Source organism: Mustela nivalis (genome assembly GCF_964662115.1).
Source record: "Mustela nivalis genome assembly, chromosome: 9".
In the NCBI taxonomy this organism is placed as follows: Eukaryota; Metazoa; Chordata; class Mammalia; order Carnivora; family Mustelidae; genus Mustela; species Mustela nivalis.
This window is the reverse complement of record NC_139028.1, coordinates 68,902,792-68,925,127: the sequence shown is the minus strand read 5'-3', so window position 1 is coordinate 68,925,127 and position 22,336 is coordinate 68,902,792. Positions and strand designations below refer to the sequence as shown.

General features: G+C 40.2%; 2 protein-coding genes and 1 pseudogene across 3 annotated transcripts; 2 read left to right on the top strand and 1 right to left on the bottom strand.

Moving 5' to 3' along the window:
- Window positions 1-1,513: 1,513 nt before the first annotated feature.
- On the bottom strand, window positions 1,514-2,449 carry LOC309840676 (olfactory receptor 2AG1-like; the record flags this gene model as incomplete). Its single annotated transcript, XM_082682946.1, has 1 exon — window positions 1,514-2,449. Exon 1 carries the CDS (start codon window positions 2,444-2,446, stop codon window positions 1,514-1,516), a length of 933 nt encoding a protein of 310 aa, XP_082539072.1. The 5' UTR covers window positions 2,447-2,449.
- Window positions 2,450-10,568: 8,119 nt separating this feature from the next.
- Window positions 10,569-11,473, top strand: LOC309841377 (olfactory receptor 2D3-like; annotated as a pseudogene). The gene has a single exon. The product of its transcript is annotated as an olfactory receptor 2D3-like (transcript).
- Window positions 11,474-20,985: 9,512 nt separating this feature from the next.
- Window positions 20,986-21,918, top strand: LOC309841376 (olfactory receptor 2D3-like; the record flags this gene model as incomplete). Its single annotated transcript, XM_082684258.1, has 1 exon — window positions 20,986-21,918. One exon carries the CDS (start codon window positions 20,986-20,988, stop codon window positions 21,916-21,918), a length of 933 nt encoding a protein of 310 aa, XP_082540384.1.
- Between the last annotated feature and the right edge of the window lie 418 nt (window positions 21,919-22,336).

The window sequence follows — 22,336 nt, the reverse complement described above, 5'->3', positions numbered from 1 at the left end:
TACTCTGTTCCACTGGTCTATGTGTCTGTTTTGATGCCAGTACCATGCTGTCTTGGTGATCACAGCTTTGTAATAAAGCTTGAAATCAGGTAAGGTGATGCCCTCAGTTCTATTTTTGTTTTTCAACATTTCCTTAGTGATTCAGGGTCTCTTCTGATCCCATACAAATTTTAGGATTATTTGCCATTCTCTTACACTGTACACAAAGATAAACTCAAAATGGATAAAAGACCTCAATGTGAGACAGGAATCCATCAGAATCCAAGAGGAGAACATAGGCAGTAATCTCTTCAATATCAGCCACAGCAACTTCTTTGAAGATATGTCTCCATAGGCAAAGGAAACAAAAGAGAAGATGAACTTTTTGGACTTCATCAAAAGCAAAAGCTTCTACACAGGAAAGGAAACAGTCAAGAAAAAAAAAAGAGGCAACCCACGGAATGGGAGAAGATATTTGCAAATGACAGTACAGACAAAAGGTTGATATCCAGGATCCATAATGAACTCCTCAAACTCAACACACACAAAACAGACAATCATATCAAAAAATGGGCAGAACATAGAAACAGACACTTCTCCCATGAAGACATACAAATGGCTATCAGACACATGAAAAAATGTTCATCATCACTAGCCATCAGAGGGATTCAAATTAAAACCACATTGAGATATCACCTTACACCAGTTACAATGGCCAAAATTAGCAAGACAGGAAACAACATGTGTTGGAGGGGATGTGGAGAAGGGGGAACCCTCTTCCAAGTTGATGCAGCCTATTGGAGAACAGTGTGGAGATTCCTCAAGAAATTAAAAAGAGATCTTCCCTATGACCCTGAAATTGCACTGCTGGGTATTTACCCCAAAGATACAGATGTAGTGAAAAGAAGGGCCAGTGTACCCCAATGTTTATAGCAGCAATGGCTACAGTCGCCAAACTGTGGAAAGAACCAAGATGCCCTTCAACGGACAAATGGATAAGGTCCATATACACTATGGAATATTATGCGTCCATCAGAAAGGATGAATACCCAACTTTTGTAGTAACATGGACGAGACTGGAAGAGATTATGCTGAGTGAAATAAGTCAAGCAGAGAGAGTCAATTATATGGTTTCACTTATTTATGGAGCATAACAAATAGCATGGAGGACATGGGGAGATAGAGAGAAGGGAGTTCGGGGAAATTGGAAGGGAAGGTGAGCCATGAGAGACTATGGACTCTGAAAAACAATCTGAGGGTTTTGAAGGGGCGGGGGATGGGAGGTCATGGTAGCAGGTGGTGGGTATTATAGTGGGCACGGATTGCATAGATCCATAGGTGTGGTGCAAAAATAATGAATACTGTTATGCTGAAAATAAAAAAGAATTAAAAAAACAAATTACATTCCTTCATTTAACTATTAAAATGTAGCCATTGCATTACGGTGTTTTTACCATGGGACATTAGCAGAAATCTTTGAAGAGAAATGAACTCTGAGGGACAGCCAGAAGCTCTCCCTAGATGCTGGACTGTGTCACAGCATGTATTTTCCCAGGACTCTTTTCAAGGCTCTCATAACATCCTTATTCCTCAGACAGTAGATAAGGGGGTTCAGGGCTGGAGTGACAACTGTGTAGAAAAGAGAGATGATGTTGTCTTGCTTAGGGCTATGGAGTGAACTGGGAAGGACATACATAAATGTGGCAGCTCCGTAGAACATCCCAACCACCATCAGGTGGGAAGAGCAGGTGACTAGGGCTTTCTGCTTCCCCTCACTTGAAGGCACCCGAAATACAGTACACAGGATTAGTGCATAAGAGGAAATGATAGTAAAAAGAGGGGGTATCAGGAAGGTTACACTCATCACATACACAAACAGTTCATATCTAGAGGTATCTGCACAGGCCAACTTCAGCAAAGGTGGGATCTCACAGAGCAGGTGCCTGATCTTCCGGGACATGCAGAAGGGATAGTGCATGGTATACACAGTATAAACAAAGGCACTTATGGATGCCAGTACCCAGGCTGTGGCCACCATGAACCAGCAGACCTTTGGCCTCATGAAGACCATGTAGTTCAGAGGATGACAAATGGCCACATATCTGTCATAGGCCATGAAGGCCAGTAGCAGATCCTCTGCACCACCCAACATCAATGCCAGAAACATCTGAAGGGCACAGCCCACAAAAGAGATGGTGTTTTCATTGAGCAGAAAATCCATGACAGCCTTGGGAGTGACAACAGATGTAAAGAGGAGATCCATGAGTGAGAGCTGCCTGAGCAGGAAGTACATGGGCACGTGGAGCCGGGAATCCACTGTAATGACCAAGAGCAGCAGGCCATTGCTGGTCAGGGCCAACATGTACAGGACTGTGATTGTGGCACAGAGCAGTTCAGGAGACCCACTGTCATTCAGAATCCCCATCAATATAAAGCCACTTCCCAAGGTGGAGTTCCAGTGCTCCATTCTGTGTTGTTTCTTTAGTTTCCTAGAATCAAATACATTCTCAGTGAATTTTTGCTAAGGTGGTCCCTAGTTTGTAACATCATAGGCTCCTGATGATGGCCAACATGAATCCAATGAGGCAATGTTTTTCCTACTGGAAATGGACTTTACCTATTAACTTCTCAGTTTCTGACACTTTTAATTGTACCTTGAAGAAAGATCCATCTGAATGGAGAGCAGACATCACAGTAGCTAAACATTAACATGTCACTACATGAAAATCTTATTCAGGACATCAAAACTTGACATGTGTCTTTCCACAATTAAATCACCTCTCTCTAGAAATCAATATCCTGGAACCCAAACCCTAGGTTGTTTTTGTACCTGTTTTTAGTATACTGTGTGTCTAATGATTTAAATACCCGGTTACTGTCCTAATGACCTGTTCTGAATATAAAGCTGGTACAGATGTGTGATCTCAACAAAGCACTTCCCCTACATTTTCCATATAACTTTTGTCCACGTTTGTTTGTAGTACTCAAGGCTATAGTTGTAAGTCTCATAGAAAGAGCTAAAATACATCCACCTTAGTCACTTCCCTGGATCAGCTCCATACTCTCCATGTGTTTGAGGGAGAAGGGATTCCATACTCTCTAAGACTAGGGGATGGAGTTTTTGACATGGTATTACCTTTATGGGCTAAACCTTTAAGATCAGTTACAACATAGGTGTTCTTTACTGGTTATGCAAACATGGGAGCCTGGGAGAACTCAAAGATCTGATAACTAATGAGGCCCTGCCCAAAAAGATCACAGTGTTTGTGTTTAGGAGAAAAGGTGAAAGCTGCTGGCAACAAAAGAGCATGTGTTGTATGTTGTAATCAGGCTCAATAATTCTATCTGCACTCTATTACACCTGACTGAGATCCCCAATCTCCCTCCTGCAGGGCCAGAGTGTCTACATTGGATTAAATGGCCACAGGATAGACAGGATGAATTCCTGTTCTGGAAAGCATTAAAGCATATGACAGGCATATTATTGGCTCTTAGATGGCCCTTTGATTTGGAGACATTTATTACCAGATAGGTGCAAAAATCCCATATCAGAGGCCAGCAAAGCCTGGGCTGTATGGACAGGTATTGATACTTCCACCAGGAAGTGGTCACTCAGACCTGGGATGTTGCACAGACTCTTTTTTCATTTTTATGGATTTTTCATGTTTAGGAAACCAGGAATAGAGGTCATTAGGATGGGGTACAGAGCCCAAAGCACTAGAGAATCTGGAAGACAGTATAGCTTAAGCTCTTAGGGTCTGCTTTGGGCTCTGTTTCAAAAATCAACATATCTAGAGGCTTCACACTTCCCTGAAAGAGAGATAAAGGCTTTACCTCAGTTAGTGAGAAGCCAAGCTGCCAAACCATGCAACCTGCCTCAGGGGTTGTTTGAGAATCAAGGATTTTCCTGTGGAAATGCAGAAAGAGTAAGCTTTTATAAGAGTGTCCAGCTGATTCAAATTTTGCCAAGTTGGGTTAAGAGTCTGAGGAGTCTGACCAACATAGATGTCAGGGCCATTTCTTCTGGTCCTCTATTCCTCACAGAGATGTAATAGAGACAGAGGGCTAATAGTCTTGGGTAGTTTTTGTGAAGCTCTTACTTCAGAGATGGATTTCCTGTTCTCACACCTGTGGAGAATTAGCAGGTGCTTCTTCTATCACCCAGGTCTCCAGGTCGAGAACCTATCCAGCATCCAGCTCTGGAGAAGGTGTGAGACTGAGTTCTTGGGTCCAGATGCTCAGACTGTCATTTACTCTTGTTAAGGTCTGGGAGCAAAGAGGAAAGCAGCAGGAACCTAGGGGAAGTACATATTGGAAGAGCTGCTCAAGGGAGGCCCTGCCATGCCTAGCCTCACTCTCCCTGGGGAGAACAGTGAACCAGGGCCCTGTCCTTCGGGAGGCTGTTCTGGTTCCATATCCCATGACTCCACCCTCTCTGCTTTATTCCATGCCTACCATTCCCAGGGACTTCTCATCTCAGCTGAAAGGGCCTCCCCTGGAAATGCTGGTCCACAAAACAGGATGTTAATGAGTCCTGTTGGGTATGATTCCTGGCCTGGCATCTGGAAGAAGTACATATTGGAAGAGCTGCCCAAGGGAGGCCCTGCCATGCCTAGCCTCACTCTCCCTGGGGAGAACAGTGAACCAGGGCCCTGTCTTTCGGGAGGCTGTTCTGGCTCCATATCCCATGACTCCACCCTCTCTGCTTTATTCCATGCCTACCATTCCCAGGGACTTCTCATCTCAGCTGAAAGGGCCTCCCCCTGGAAATGATGGTCCACAAAACAGGATGTTAATGAGTCCTGTTGGGTATGATTCCTGGCCTGGCATCTGAGCACAGATGCTCCAGAGTTCTACCCTATCCTCAGGAGGCACTAATGGCCCATTTCTAAATTGCTGACTAGGAAACAAGGGTCCGTTTCATGGTGAAGGCTCTGCCCCGGAAGTTAATGTGGGTTTCGTGTCAGCTGTAGGATACTCCCAGAGTGTATTCGGTGGAGGAGTTGGCCTTGTAGTTATTACCAAAATTCTAAATCCTCAGGTTCATTCCCTGTCCTACTTGTTCTGTCATTTACATGTTTTTCTTATGTTATAAGCTCTCCCTCTAACTTCATTCAGCTTCCAAATATGATAAATATTTCCCTATTAAAACAAACAAATAATAATTTGGGGGTGTTTTTGTTTGTTTGGTTGGTTTTTGCACTGTATTTTTTTTAATTAATTTATTTTTTTTTTCAGCATAACAGTATTCATTGTTTTTGCACCACATCCAGTGCTCCATGCAATCTGTGCCCTCTCCAATACCCACCACCTGGTTCCCCTAACCTCCCACCCCCCGCCCCTTCTAACCTCTCAGATTGTTTTTCAGAGTCCATAGTCTCTCACGGTTCACCTCCCCTTCCAATTTCCCTCAACTCCCTTCTCCTCTCCATCTCCCCTTGTCCTCCATGCTATTTGGGCAGAAGATATGAACAGACACTTCTCCAATGAAGACATACAAATGGCTATCAGGCACATGAAAAAATGTTCATCATCACTGGCCATCAGGGAGATTCAAATTAAAACCCCATTGAGATACCACCTTACACCAGTTAGAATGGCCAAAATTAGCAAGACAGGAAAAAACATGTGTTGGAGAGGATGTGAAGAAAGGGAAACCCTCTTCCACTGTTGGTGGGAATGCAAGTTGGTGCAGCTACTTTGGAGAAGAGTGTGGAGATTCCTCAAGAAATTAAAAAGAGAGCTTCCCTATGACCTTGCAATTGCACTACTGGGTATTTACCCCAAAGATACAGATGTCGTGAAAAGAAGGGCCATCTGTACCCCAATGTTTATAGCAACAATGGCCACAGTCGCCATACTGTGGAAAGAACCAAGATGCCCTTCAAAGGATGAATGGATAAGGAAGATGTGGTCCATATACACTATGGAGTATTATACCTCCATCAGAAAGGACGAATGCCCACCTTTTGTAGCAACATGGATGGGACTGGAAGAGATTATGCTGAGTGAAATAAGTCAAGCAGAGAAAGTCAATAATTTGGTTTTTCTCTCCTTTATGGACTGTATCTCAAAGTCCCCTGCACTTTTGCCATAAACTTTTTCAAAAAGCATTTATATTAACTGGGTCTTCTTCTACTCTCAACTGCTCATTCATTATACGTGAAGATAACACTTGCCACCTGCTACATTAGAGAACCCAGAAATAACAGTATCATAACCTAATCAGAGAACCCAAAAATAATAATAGCATAACCCAATAAAATTGTATTTCTCACTTATTAACAGTTTAGTGCATATTTCTTCTTTGGGGAGTTGTCTTTAACTGTTCTCCTGTATGGGGTGGTGTGGAGACCCAGATTGTTTCCGTTGATGGAGCCAGTCAACATTTCCAATAGGCGATACTCAGGTTGACAAAAATCCTTTCCATTCTGGGTAATCTGAAAGGAAAGAGATCCTACTCCACTAAGTGTGGGTGTTTTTACGGCTCAGACTTCACTTCATGGCACACTTTGTGGCACACTTCACTTCTTCATTATATTCCTCAGCACATTTACTCACCTCCTGCCAAGTACCGTACCTGAGCTGAACTGACATACTTTGTCTCAAGATCTCCAAACTCATCTTTATAAAATCCAATAGTACTTATTATATCATGTTACTCAGTTTGTTTTAAACTCACTAAAATCCCATATTCCTCCTTCTAAGCTTTGTCTGTTCTATATTAACATGAATAATTTCTTTTTCCTTCTGATCTCTGGGATAATCTGGTAGCATAGTACACTAACATATAAGTCCAGAAGGGCAGGAACTAGGCCTTTTTTGTTCTCAATCACATTTCTAGCTTCTAGCAGGATAATTGCATGGGATTGAACCCAATCAATGTTTCCTAAATATGAATGGAAGTGTCCACCACAGCTCCTCTCAAATCACAACTAAAGTATATATGAAAAATTGTCTCTTCATGTCCTTGGTCCATTTTTTAATCAGAGGGTTGTTTGGTTGTGTGTGTGGGGGGGGGGGGGGTTGGTATTGAGCTGTATAAGTTCTTTATATATCTTTTATATTAACCCCCCTGCTGAATATATCATTTGCAGGTATTGTCTCCCATTCACTAGGATGCCTTTTGTTTTGTTGATGGTTTCTGCCATGGTACAGAAGCTTTTTATTTTGGTACAATACCAGTAGATTATTTTTGCTTCTGTTTCCCTACCCTGAGGAGACATATGCATAAGTATATATTTCTTGTTGTTGTTCAGCAATATAATTTTATTTTTTATTATTTTTTTTGAATTAACAAAGATTTTATTTTTTTTGTTTGTTTCTTTGTTTGTTTTAAATTTATTTTTTATTTGTTTTCAGGATCACAGTATTCATTATTTTTGCACCACACCCAGTGCTCCATGCAATCCATGCCCTCTCTAATACTCACCACCTGGTACCCTGACCTCCCACCCCCTGCCCCTTCATAACCCTCAGATTGCTTTTCAGAGTCCATAGTCTCTCATGGTTCACCTCCCTTCCAATTTCCCCCAACTCCCTTCTCCATTCTAACTCCCCATATCCTCCATGCTATTTGTGATGCACCACAAATAAGTGAAACCATATGATAATTGACTCTGCTTGACTTAATTCACTCAGCATAATCTCTTCCAGTCCCGTCCATGTTGCTACAAAAGTTGGGTATTCATCCTTTCTGATGGAGGCATAATACTCCATAGTGTATATGGACCACATCTTCCTTATCCATTCGTCTGTTCAAGGACATCTTGGTTTGGCGACCGTGGCCGTTGCTGCTATAAACATTCGGGTACAGATGGCCCTTCTTTTCACGGCATCTGTATCTTTGGGGTAAATACCCAGTAGTGCAATTGCAGGGTCATAGGGAAGCTCTATTTTTAATTTTTTAATTTCTTGAGGAAATTAAATTTAATTTAATTTCTTAAGGAATCTCCACACTGTTTTCCAAATTGGCTGCACCCACTTGCATTCCCACCAACAGTGGAAGAGGGTTCCCCTTTCTCCACATCCTCTCCAACACACGTTGTTTCCTGTCTTGCTAATTTTGGCCATTCTAACTGGTGTAAGATGATATCTCAATGTGGTTTTAATTTGAATCACCCTGATGGCTAGTGATGATGAACATTTTTTCATGTGTCTGATAGCCATTTGTATGTCTTCATTGGAGAAGTGTCTTTTCATATCTTCTGCCCATTTTTTGATATGATTGTCTGTTTTGTGTGTGTTGAGTTTGATAGATCCTGGATATCAACCTTTTGTCTGTACTGTCATTTGCAAATATCTTCTCCCATTCTGTGGGTTGCCTCTTTGTTTTGTTGACTGTTTCCTTTGTTGTGCAGAAGCTTTTGATATTGATGAAGTCCCAAAAGCTCATTTTCACTTTTGTTTCCTTTGCCTTTGGAAATCTTGAAATACCTTTCATATCTTGAAAGAAGTTGCCGTGGCTGATATGGAAGAGGTTACTGCCTATGTTCTCCTCCAGGATTCTGATGGATTCCTGTCTCACATTGAGGTATTTTATCCATTTTGAGCTTATCTTTGTGTACAGTGTAAGAGAATGGTTGCGTTTCATTCTTCTACACATAGCTGTCCCATTTTACCAGCACCATTTATTGAAGAGACTGTCTTTTTTCCACTGTATATTTTTTCTTGTTTTGTTGAAGATTATTTGACCATAGAGTTGAGGGTCCATATCTGGGATCTCTACTCTGTTCCACTTGTCTATGTGTCTTTTCTGATGTATTTGTTTATGTATTCTACCCATTTTTAACATGATTATCTGTTTTTTGGGTGTTGAGTTTGAGGGGTTCTTTATAGATGTTGGATATCAGCCCTTTTTCTGTAATGTCATTTGCGAATATTCTCTCCCATTCCACGGATTTCCTCTTTGTTTTTTTGACTGTTACCTTTTCTGTGCAGAAGCTTTTGATCTTGATGAAGTCCCAAAAGCTCATTTTCACTCTTGTTTCCTTTGCCTTTGGAGATGTGTCTTGAAAGATGTTTCTGTGGCCAATATCAAAGAGGTTACTGCTTATGTTCTCCTCTCAGATTTTGATAGATCCATGCCTCACATTGAGGTCTTTCATCCATTTTGAGTTTATCTCTATGTATGGTATGAGAGAATGGTTAAGTTTCATTCTTCTATATATAGCTGTACAATTTTCCCAGCACCATTTATTGAAGAGACTCTCTTTTTTCCACCAGATATTTTTTTCCTGCTTTGTTGAAGATTATTTGACCATAACCCTTCTCAAGGATAGAAGACTCCAGCCACAAGTGCCAATCATTTGCCCATGTCCCCAGCTACATTCTCTAATTTCCTTTTCTATTAGCTTATACCCAGCCATGTTATTCTTTGCTTATTCCTGATATACAGTAATATATAAACTGAATAATATCTCTGCCTGACTACAAAGCATTGGACCAGAACCTGATTTCCTACTGATGCACCTACACAACTCATTGGATATTATAAAACAAACAGCAGCATGAATGAGCTCAAACACTAGTCGCACCAGAAAAGAGACTGCCATTGCGCAGACAGCTATTGTGGTGCCATTTTATCTCCACAAAGGGTTGTCCTTTGTTCCATAGTGTGTGGTGTTACCCAAGTCTGGTCTTGTCTCCAACATCTTGGCTCAGTAATGATGTGGGCCCATTATGCCCTAGTCTTCCACATTGCCATCAAGCCTTGATTTTCTGACACAGTAGAAGTGGCGGGGGGGTGGGGGGTGGGAGGTTGGGGGAACCAGGTGGTGGGTATTATAGAGGGCATGGATTGCATGGAGCACTGGGTGTGGTGAAAAAAATAATAAATACTGTTATGCTGAAAATAAATAAATTTAATTTAAAAAAAATAACAGCTCTTGAAGGAAATTATTTTAAAAAAAGAATTTTAAAAAGTACTAGGACTATGGATTATAACATGATCTAAATGGTTTCTTAAAATTCCCTTCCTACTAAGAAGGATGACAAAGGATCCCTTGGAAACAGAAAGGAAAAGATAATTATTGCTTCTGCTCCTTGATGAAAGTCAAAATCTGCTGACTGAGAAAATAAACTAGGAAAAAGAAAAACCTGGGCTTTCTACTAAAGGCTGAACTCGTCGTGTTTTCTCAAATCCATATAATATGTTGGCATCCTTTTTCAAATAGTTTCAGTAAGAATTAGAGAAGGGAGTTGGGGGAAATTGGAAGGGGAGGTGAATCATGAGAGAGAGACTATGGACTCTGAAAAACAATCTGAGGGGTTTGAAGGGGCAGGGGGTGGGAGGTCGGGGTACCAGGTGGTGGGTATTATAGAGGGCACAGATTGCATGGAGCACTGGGTGTAATGCAAAAATAATGAATACTGTTATGCTGAAAATTAAAAAAATAATAATCATTAAAAAAAAAAGAATTAGGTATGGAATTTTTAAAAAATCAAATGTCTTAAATGCTTCCAAGAATGTTTTCAATCAAATACTTTTGTTCTTGCAATGAGATCTTTGCTTTCAAGATTTGATTTTCCATTATAGTCAACTTCTTATTGCCCTAGTTATGCTAATGTTTAGGTAGAAATAAACATCAATGGGCACAGAAAACCAAACCTATGTGACTGAATTTATCTTGCTGGGCCTTTCTTCAGATCGGCAGATACAGATCCTCCTGTTTGTGGTGTTTCTCATCATCTACCTGATAACTCTGTTGGGAAATCTTCTCATCATAATGCTAATTCATACCGACTCTCGACTTCAAACACCAATGTACTTCTTCCTTAAAAATTTGTCATTTACTGATCTCCGTTTCTCTACAACAATCATCCCCCAGATGTTATTCCATTTGCTAGTAATGAGAAAAACCATTTCCTTTGCTGGCTGTTCAATTCAGATGATTTTTTTCCTAGTAGCTGGGTGTACAGAAAGTTCCCTCCTAGCAGTGATGTCCTATGACTGCTATGTGGCTGTCTGTAAGCCCCTTCACTACTCCATGCTCATGACCCAGAGGGTGTGTATACAGCTGAGCATAGGGTCCTGGGCCACTGGAGCATTTGTATCTCTGGTAGACACAACATTTACTTTATGTCTGTCATACCACGGACAGAACATAATTAATCATTATTTTTGTGAACCTCCTGCACTCCTGAAGTTGGCTTCAGAAGAAACCTACAAAGCTGAGATTGCCATCTTTGCAATAGGTGTGGTAATTCTCCTTGGTCCTCTTTCCCTCATCCTTTTCTCCTATTGGAATATTATATTCACTGTGATTCAGATACAGTTAGGAGAGGGGAGGCCCAAGGTCTTTTCTACTTGGGTTCTCATCTCACTGTTGTTGTCTTCTTCTATGGCTCAACAATATTTACCTACATGCGTCCAAATTCCAAGAACATAAGTGAAGGGGATAAGGTGATCTCTGTGTTCTACTCAGTTGTAACATCCATGATGAACCCGAACAAGGATGTGAAGGAGGCATTTATGAAAGTATTTGGAAGATAAACCCTCTCAGAGGCAAGAATCTTTATATTGATATACAGCTTTGAGAATGAAGACATTCCAAACTGATTCGACATTTTTTTTAAAGATTTTATTTATTTATTTGACAGACAGAGAGCACAAGTGGGCAGAGAGGCAGGCAGAGAGAAAGGGGAGGAAGCAGGTTCCCTGCACAGGTGAGAACCCGATATGGGGCTCGATCCCAGGACCTTGGGATCATGACCCGAGTTGAAGCAGAGGTTTTAACCCACTGAGCTACCTAGGCACCCCCTGATTTGACATTTTTAACAGATTTCTCTCTGAACTATCCCTAGGCTGATACATCTATAAGGGTAATGCTTGTATATCAAGGATGTTTTCAAGTTTGTCACCTGCATGTTGTTCCAAGATTCTTCTCTGTGGTTATGGCTCGCTTGCCTCATAACCGCTTTTTTGCTACTGCATTACATATAATGTAAGTTATATATTTATATCATATTATATTAATATTTTTATACATCAAAGAGGAACTTCATTTATACTGCATTCCTAAGTCACTAATTCATTTTCACCCAGAGATAGTACTTTTGCTTCTAAACTCCATTGCTTGTTGTCAGCCTCATCCCATGCTAACATCTACAGTCATCCACAGATGCTGGACCAAGATGCCCTTCAACGGATGAATGGATAAGGAAGATGTGGTCCATATATACCCAACTTTTGTAGCAACATGGATGGGACTGGAAGAGATTATGCTGAGTGAAATAAGTCAAGCAGAGAGAGTCAATTATCATATGGTTTCACTTATTTGTGGAGCATAACAAAAAGCATGGAGGACATGAGGAGTTAGAGAGAAGGAGGTTGGGGTAAATTGGAAGGGGAGGTGAATCATGAGAGACTATGGACTCTGAAAAACAGTGTGAGGGGTTTGAAGTGGTGGGGGGGGTGGGAGGTCGGGGTACCAGGTGGTGGGTATTATAGAGGGCATGGATTGCATGGAGCACTGGGTGTGGTGAAAAAATAATGATACTGTTATGCTGAAAATAAATAAATGAAAAAAATATGCTAAATTCTATAATTTCATGTGAAAAATATCAATTATATTTTTACCTTAAAACTCTGATATGGAAGCCTCTTTCTTATTTTGTTTTGTTTGTAGGGGTTATGTTGTTTTGCTGTAGAGTCCCAAAATACTGCTATAGTTAATTCAACTACACATGGGGGAGCTACTGGCTTAGACAATAATGTGTGGGATCTCATAGTCCAACATACATTTTCACATATCACACACTCCTTCTCTCCAAGAACAATTGTTGGGTTGAAGGAACGAGAATTAAGAAGCAATGTGCCTACATCATAACTCTCTTATCAGAAACATCTGTGACACTAATACATCACAGCTGTTCCCTCCTCAGACATGCTCCTCCCTCTTCTGCAGGTTTGATTGTGCCAGTATCCATTAAGTTCTCCTTTTTGGAAAGTGGAAAAGGATGGCTGACATATGAGAAGCAATCCCAGAAGATGTAACTTATTCTGTGGGATTAAATGGCCCCATTATCCTTTTTCACAACTTGCCAAAATTTTTTGGCAAAAGCACTACTGGTAATGCTTGTGGCTACTCACTGATGGTCAGTGTGTGTACTGCCACTCCCTTGGAAGGAAATCCACTGTTGTTCTTTACCCTTAGCTAAATCTCTACCTGCAAGTATTAAGTGGAATTGACCCAACTCTTCATTGGCATGTAGAAACACTACCAATTTCCATGCCTGGCTGCAGAGCCTGTGAGCCATATAAAAACATAGCTGGGGACCATCAAAGTTCTGTCCATTTCCCCCGCATGATTGTTTCTTTCTCATGGCAGAAGTCCTAAGTCACAAACATGTACCATTAGTACTTCATTTCCCAGACTTACAAATATCCCCTGATTGTCACACCCCATCTTCCATGGAGCATCTTGTAGGGATTCTTGTCATATAGAAGAGTGCTGCTGACCATAGCCAAACCCTCCTTTCACACAGCAAGAAGAATATAGAAAATTTTTTCTTTTACCAAGAAAAATTTCAACTTGGAGTTCTGCTATGACTTCATGACCATCTATAAACAAAGTTATTATGGATGAAGTATGGCAGGAGCCAGATAAAATGAGGAGATCTTGATGAAAATCAAGCTTGCCACACTGAGATCTGGTTGCTCCAGCTTCAGTGTCCCTGGTTTGTTCTGGGTATCCATTGCTCATCATTATGTGTCATGATGTCCCTGCTGAATTGAATACATTGTGTGCGTAATGACTCTGCATGGGAGAATAAATGTATGCAATAATAGATTCACTAGGCAGCTGTGAGTTGTATTATTTTCAGATTATATGTATCAACATAATCTTATGCAAGGAAACAAAAAACTGATCTTGTACTACAGATTTTTTGAGAGGCTATGATGTAAATAAAATAATTTATATTTTTTAATTGAAGGATAGATGACATACAATATTATATTAGTTTCAGGTGTACAACATAATGATTTGATATTTATATACATTACATAATGCTTACCACAATAAATGTAGATATCATCTGCCACCTGACAGTTATTATAGTATTGTTGGCTAGATTCCTATGCTGTACTTTACACTTCATGACTTAGTGATGTTATAACCGAATGTTTGTACCTCTTTATCCCTTTCACCAATTTCATCTCCCCTACCCTCTTCCATTTGGCAATCACTAGTTTTTTCTCTGTATTTATGAGTCTGTCTCTCTCTCATTTTATTTGTTTTGTTTCTTAAATTCCACATATAGGTAAAATCATATGGTATTTGTCTTGTTTTGTCTAACTTGCTCCATCTTGTAGACTATGCTCCCTCCCAAGGCTCTGGGAGAGGACCCTTCCTTGCTTCTTCAAGCTTTTGGCACTGAAGTGTTCCCTAGTTTGTGGCAGTATAATTCCAATCTCTGCCTCTGCCTTAATATGACCTTCCCTCCCTCTGTGTCTGTCCCACTTCTTTTTTTTTTTTAAGTATTTATTTATTTATTTGAGAGAGAGAGCACACAAGCAAAGAGAGGGGCAGAGTGGGAGGGAGAGAGAATTTCAAGCAAACTCCCTGTTGAGCATGGAGCCCAACTTAGTGCTTGATCTCATGACCTGAGCTAAAACGAAGAGTCAGATGCTCAAACAACTGAGCCACCCAGGTGTCCCTATATTCCCCTTTTCTTTTCTTCTTTTTTTATTAATTAATTTTTATTAATTATTTTCAGAAAAACAATATTCATTATTTTTTCACCATACCCAGTGCTCCATGCAATCTGTGCCCTCTAAAATACCCACCACCTGGTACCCCAACCTCCCATCCCCCTGCCACTTCAAACCCCTCAGATTGTTTTTCAGAGTCCATAGTCTCTCATGATTCACCTCCCCTTCCAATTTACCCCAACTCCCTTCTCCTAACTCCCCATGTCCACCATGCTATTTGTTATGCTCCACAAATAAGTGAAACCATATGATAATTGACTCTCTCTGCTTGACTTATTTCACTCAGCATAATCTCTTCCAGTCCCATCCATGTTGCTACAAATGTTGGGTATTAGTCTTTTCTGATGGAGGCATAATACTCCATAGTGTATATGGACCACATCTTCCTTATCCATTCGTCCGTTAAAGGGCATCTTGGTTCTTTCCATAGTTTGGCAACTGTGGCCATTGCTGCTATAAACATTGGGGTGAAGATGGCCCTTCTTTTCACGAAATCTGTATCTTTGGGGTAAATACCCAGTAGTGCAATGGCAGGGTCATAGGGAAGCTCTCTTTTTAATTTCTTGAGGAATCTCCACACTCTTCTCCAAAGAGGCTGCACCAACTTGCATTCCCACCAACAGTGGAAGAGGGTTCCCCTTTCTCCACATCCTCTCCAACACATGTTGTTTCCTGTTTTGTTAATTTTGGCCATTCTAACTGGTGTAAGGTGTTATCTCAATGTGGTTTTAATTTGTATCTCCCTGAGGGCTAGTGATGATGAACATTTTTTCATGTGTCTGATAACCATTTGTATGTTTTGATTGGAGAAGTGTCTGTTCATATCTTCTGCCCATTGTTTGATATGTTTGCCTGTTTCATGTGTGCTGAGTTTAAGGAGTTCATTATAGATCCTGGATATCAACCTTTTGTCTGTACTGTCATTTGCAAATATCTTCTCCCATTCCGTGGGTTGCCTCTTTGTTTTCTTGACTGTTTCCTTTACTGTGCAGAAGCTTTTGATTTTGATGGAGTCCCAAAAGTTTCTTTTCGCTTTTGTTAAATATTTTATTTATTTATTTGACAGAAAGAGATCACAAGTAGGCATAGAGGCATGCAGGGCGGGGAGGGGGGGGAAGCAGGCTCCCCGCTGAGCAGAGAGCCCAATGCAGGGCTCTATGCCAGGACCCTGGGATCATGACCTGAGCCGAAGGCAGAAGCCATCAAAAGAAATGAAATCTTGCCATTTGCGACAACATGGATGGAACTAGAGCGTATCATGCTTAGCGAAATAAGTCAAGCAGAGAAAGACAACTATCATATGATCTCCCTGATATGAGGAAGTGGTGATGCAACATGGGGGCTTAAGTGGGTAGGAGAAGAATCAATGAAACAAGATGGGATTGGGAGAGAGACAAACCATAAGTGACTCTTGATCTCACAAAACAAACTGAGGGTTGCTGGGGAGAGGGGGTTTGGGAGAAGGGGGTGGGATTATGGACATTGGGGAGGGTATGTGCTTTGGTGAGTGCTGTGAAGTGTGTAAACCTGGTGATTCACAGACCTGTACCCCTGGGGATAAAAATATATGTTCATAAAAAATAAAAAATTAAAAAAAAAAAGAAGTCTTAACCCATGTGCCCCTTCTTCCCATTTTCTTAAGAAGACATATGTCACTGGTTAGCATTCACCCTACTCCAGAATGATTTCATTTTGAATATAACTACAGTGGCAAAGGTCGTTATACCAAATATGATCATGTTGTGAGGTTCCAAGTGGACATATTTTGGGGGTTACAATTCAACCCATTGCAAGCTTGGAAGTTCTGAAAAGGCAATTGATTTTATTTTAGTTTTCAAAGAAAGCCATCTTGATAATATACTTCTAAAGGTCACATTGAGTATTGTATCGGAAGTGGATTATAAGTGGACAAGTATGGAAACAAAAAAAAACAATCAATAAGAATGAGTTTTATTGCAGTAGCCCAGGAAAGAGATATTGGTCTTAGCTAGGGTTGTAGCAATGGGGAGCCAGAGGTGATGGTTAGATATATGAGTAGATAGTTTATACAAGATTTAAAAAGTGAGTAATGAAATATCCCTAAGTCTTTGGCCTGAGCAATTCTGTAGATGATGGGAGAGACTCAAAAAGAGAGGTTGAGGAAACCAAGAATTCTCTTCAGGACTTTTTTACATGGCCCTTTGTTATATGCTGACTTTGTTCTCACACCACCCTTCTATATTTGAATAGCTACAATAAAGCCTTCATTTAAACAGTCCTGATATCTTAAGCTGCATCACCCATCTGTAGTTTAGAGCTTTGCCCCAACCCCATCACCATTTCCATTAGCTGAAGATTTTAATTAAAGCATTTTGAGTACAGTTGCACACATGGGTTCTGAAGTCCTTGGTAGCAGTAATTTTGGTAGTCATCAACCAAATGATGCAAAATGTACTTTTGTCTTTTATGTTACCATCATTATTAAAACCTCCATTTTAAAAATACTAACAATTTAGAGACACAAGTGGTCCTTAGACTGGTTTGAGAAACAGTAGAGTAGTACCTGATTACCAGATAAGATTCAGATATTTCAGTATATAAGTAGAATGAAAAATGCCCCCAGGGTATCTCTTATTGTAGAAATGTTTTAAAAAGTTAATAGCACAAATTGCTCCAGGGACTGCCCTGTTTACAATAGCTCTTAGGAACTCAGGCTTAAAGACTTAATCCCAGGAAAATCCTTAAGGCATGTTTCTTGGTGAATTGGGGATTTTAATACAATCATTCTCATTGGCTTTGGGTATAACAGGACTTGTAGACAAGACGATGTTCCAACCTTCAAGATATGTGGTAAAAGCAATGGAAGTTGCCTATTAGGCTATGGATTAACAGACTACAGAAACCATAATTTCCTTCATTGATTAACTTCTGCTTCATCACTGAACCCATTGTCCTGTGTTTGTCTCTTGCCAGTCCACCAGGTGAGAGCAGATAAGGTAATTAGTGGGACTTAATCCTTTTAGAGAGTCTGAAATTTTGATTCTGTCATTGGGATGGACTCCGCCTTTCACTCCTATCTCTTTTTTATCTGGCTTCGACAGAGAATACATGCTCTTCTTTTTTACTGATTGTCTTGAGTGATAGCCTCATTCACCCTGTTTTACAACTCCTCTGGAGAGGATTAAGCTATTCACCCAGGATACCTGCGTGACTTCAAGGGTTGTGAATAAGCCCTGTCTCTCCTTTTTTTTTTTTAACTTTATTTTTTATTTTCAACATAACAGTATTCATTATTTTTGCACCACACCCAGTGCTCCATGCAATCCGTGCCCTCTATAATACTCACCACCTGGTACCCTGACCTCCAACCCCCCTCCCTGCCAAAACCCTCAGATCGTTTTTCAGAGTCCATAGTCTCTCATGGTTCACCTCCCCTTCCATTTTCCCCCAACTCCTTTCTCCTCTAGTCCTGTCTCTCATTTTGCACCAAAAGCTAATCTGCCAGATTCTCCTTGGCCTCTTGTTGTCTCAATATTCTCTTTTCAGGGATTCCCTCCTTGTTCCATTTAGCCACTGGGTTTGGACAGTGTGAGTAGGCAGGACCAGGAGGGGACCTTGACCACCTGTCCTAGACACACAGGCAGAATCTTCTTGTGGCCAGACATCCCTGGATGAAACAAAAGACTGTGTGAGTATGCTAATTTGAATGTGCAGGTATACACAAATCCAGGTATCTTGTCCCCTCTCATATTGAACTCACCCTTCCTTGTTTGGATGTGGGTAATGGTCAGTTCATTCACTCTCTTTAGCCAGGTGATCAGTCCTGGGATCTTCTAAACCAAGATTGTCCTAATCCCAGATCAGAATTCAACATCTCAACTGCCAACATAGTCCTTTCTTCTAACTTACATTTCTCTTGAGAAAGGGAATATGTTGGTGTGCTAATGGCAAATGTTTTGGTGTGGAGTGTCAGCATGCTTTGTTCACCCATTCAACTTAACTTTTTTTTTAATATTTCATTTTTAAGTAATCTCTACATCCAACATGAGGCTCAATCTCACAACCTCAAAATCAAGAGTCACATGCTCTACCAACTGAGCCAGTCAGTCATCCTTCCCAACACATAGCAGACAACCTCTGCTATGTCTCAGATGGTAGGAATAAACAGATAATAAAGAAAGTGACATATGCTTTGCTGTTTTGAAGAAAAAACAGTCAGGGAGATAAAGAAAGAAAGAAAGAAAGAAAGAAAGAAAGAAAGAAAGAAAGAAAGAAAGAAAGAAAGACTTCAAATTCCTTCCTTCACAGGACCATTCTAGCCCCTCTGAATTTAACCACCCAATAAATGTCTAAAATAAGCTTTAACGTACTTACTTTATCTTAGGTTGTTTAATTTTTTTTATTTAAATTCAATGTAGTTGACATTCACTGTTATTAGTTTATTATTAGTTTCAAAGGTACAATTTAGTGTTTCATCAAATGCATATAACTCTTTACATCAAGTGCCCTTCTTAATGCCCATCACCCAGTTATCCCATTCCCCCTTCCCCACTTTCCCTCCAGCAACCCTCAGTTTGTTTCCTATAGTTAAGAGCCTCTTATAGTTTGTCTCCCTCTCTGGTTTCACCTTATTTTATTTTTCCCTCTCTTCCCCCTATGATCCTCCATTTTATTTCTTAAATTCAACACATATGTGAAATCATATGATAATTGTCTTCCTCTGATTGACTTATTTCACTTAGCATAATACCCTCTATTTCCAACCACGTCATTCCAAATGGTAAGATTTCATTTTTTTTGATGTCTGAGCAATATTTCATTATATAGATACTGAGATATATATATCACGTGTTCTTTATCCATTCATCTGATGATGAACATCTCAGCTCGTTTCATAGTTTGGCAATTGTGGACATTGCTGCTATAAACATTGGGGTGCAAGTGTTCCTTTGAATCACTGTTTGTATCCTTTGGGTAAATACCCAATAATGCAACTTCTGAGTCTATTGCACTATTTTTAACTTTTTGACATTTTAGGAACCTCCATACTGTTTCCCAGAATGGCTGTACCACATTGCATTCTCACCAACAGTGTAAGAGAGTTCCCCTTTCTCTCATCCCTTGCCAACATCTGTTGTTTCCTGACTTAATTTTAGCCATTCTAACAGGTGTGAGGTGGTATCTTATTGTGGTTTTGATTTGTGTTTCCCTGATGCCAATGAGCATTTTTTCCTGTGTCTGTTGGCCAAGACCACCCGAAATTATTTTAAAATATCTGTGCATGTATGCCTGATTGTTTTTGTGACTAAAGATAGCTCTGCCACAGTGGATTAGCTTTAAAACCCATAAAATGAAGGTCGATGGATTGGTCTTCTCAGAGTGGATATGGGAAATAGACAGATATAACTGGGTGAAAGTTTAGCCTTCTCTACTATGAGTTTTTGAGTAAGAAAAAAAAAAGAATCGCAGGATACAGAAAGACTGAGAAAACAAAATTTTTTCTGAACCTTTGTTTCATCATCTATGTAAAGATAAAATAAGTTAAAAATAAGTGTACACAAACAATGTCTGGCACGAGGGCCCAACACATGGAAATTAGTATTATTATTGCTAAAGGACCTTGTGCAAAGAGAGATAAAGTGTGGAGGACAGATTAAGTCATGTTTAAAAGGATGCTTCTGAGTGCAACAATCAATGAGGCAGCTTTTTTTTTTTTTTTAACTGATGTTCCTCAACATCCTCTTCACACTAAAAACAGATAAAGGAAGAATTTAATTAAGGACCAGGATCACAGACTACTACATCATCCTTTAATTTACTAGTTCTTGCTCAGAGTGCTTCTTTAGGATTATTTTGCAAAAATATTCAAAAAAATCAGCTTTCTTAATGTTATCAGATAGCTTTATCAGATAGTTTGCAGCATAAAAACCTAACTAGTTTAAAGCAATGTCAATTTGTTTGCTTCCAAACCTACATAAAATGAAGGATGCACTGTGAGCAGCACTATAGTCTTATCATGACTATATGTAGTCCTGCTGAAGTTTGGTCATGTAGCATATTCAGGATTATTTCTGGCCCTCTGGAGCAACTGAAAGATTCAAAGGGAGAGCAAATCAGAAATGACTTTCATCTGTCAAAAATACTAAGTAAAAAGAGAATTCTCTCTTCTGACAGGAAATCTGTTAGGAGATGGAAATCAACAGCCCAGTTCTGATGCTTATTAATACGTAAGTTACTCAGATATAATTTTTATAACTGGACAATATGTGTTTCTTTTCTTGGTGCTGACATATAAACAGTAATAAATTTTCATGGGAGAAGAAAACCAAACCTATGTGACTGAATTTGTCTTCCTGGGCCTCTCACAAGATCCACAGACACAAGTCCTGCTCTTTTTCCTTTTTCTGATCATCTACCTGCTGACAGTACTGGGAAATCTGCTTATCATTTTGCTCATTCACATAGACTCTAGACTCCACACACCCATGTACTTTTTCCTTAGAAACTTGTCCTTTGCTGATCTCTGTTTTTCTACGACCACAGTGCCCCAGGTGCTTGTCCACTTTCTCGTAAAGAGGAAAACCATTTCTTTTGCTGGATGCTCAACACAGATATTTGTTTTACTTCTAGTTGGGTGTACAGAATGTGCATTGCTGGCAGTGATGTCCTATGACCGCTATGTGGCTGTCTGCAAGCCCCTGCACTACTCCACCATCATGACACATTGGTTATGTGTCCAACTGGCCACAGGGTCCTGGGTCAGCGGAGCATTTGTGTCTTTGGTGGACACCACATTCACACTGCGTCTGCCCTACACAGGGAACAATATTATCAACCATTTTTTTTGTGAGCCTCCTGCCCTCCTGAAGCTGGCTTCAACAAATACCTACAGCACAGAAATGGCCATCTTTGCAATGGGTGTGGTCATCCTCTTAGCTCCTGTCTGCCTGATCCTTGTCTCCTACTGGAATATTATCTCCACAGTAATCCAGATGCATTCTGGGGAGGGGAGGTTCAAGGCTTTCTCTACCTGTGGATCCCATCTCATTGTTGTTGTCCTCTTCTATGGATCAGCAATATTTGCCTACATGAGGCCAAACTCCAAGATAATGAATGAAAGGGATAAAATGATCTCTGTGTTCTATTCAGCAGTGACACCCATGCTGAACCCCATCATTTACAGTCTGAGAAACAAGGATGTCAAAGGGGCTCTCAGAAGAGTGACTGCAAGATCATCTTTTTGAAGGTGGAAATCTTTTCTTTTTTTTTTTTTTTTTTTTTTTGGCTTTCAGTAAGTCATTTTTTTTAATTTATTTTTTCTTTATTTTCAGCATAAAAGTATTTATTATTTTTGCACCACACCCAGTGCTCCATGCAATCCGTGCCCTCTATAATACCCACCATCTGGTACCCCCACCTCCCACCCCTCGCCTCTTCATAACCCTCAGGTTGTTTTTCAGAGTCCATAGTCTCTAATGCTTCACCTCCCCTTCCAACTTCCCTCAATTGCCTTCTCCTCTCTAACTCCCCATGTTCTACAGGCTATTTGTTATGCTCCACAAATAAGTGAAGCCATATGATAATTGACTCTCTCTACTTGACTTATTTCACTCAACATAATCTCTTCCAGTCCCGTCCATGTTGCTACAAAATGTTGAGTAT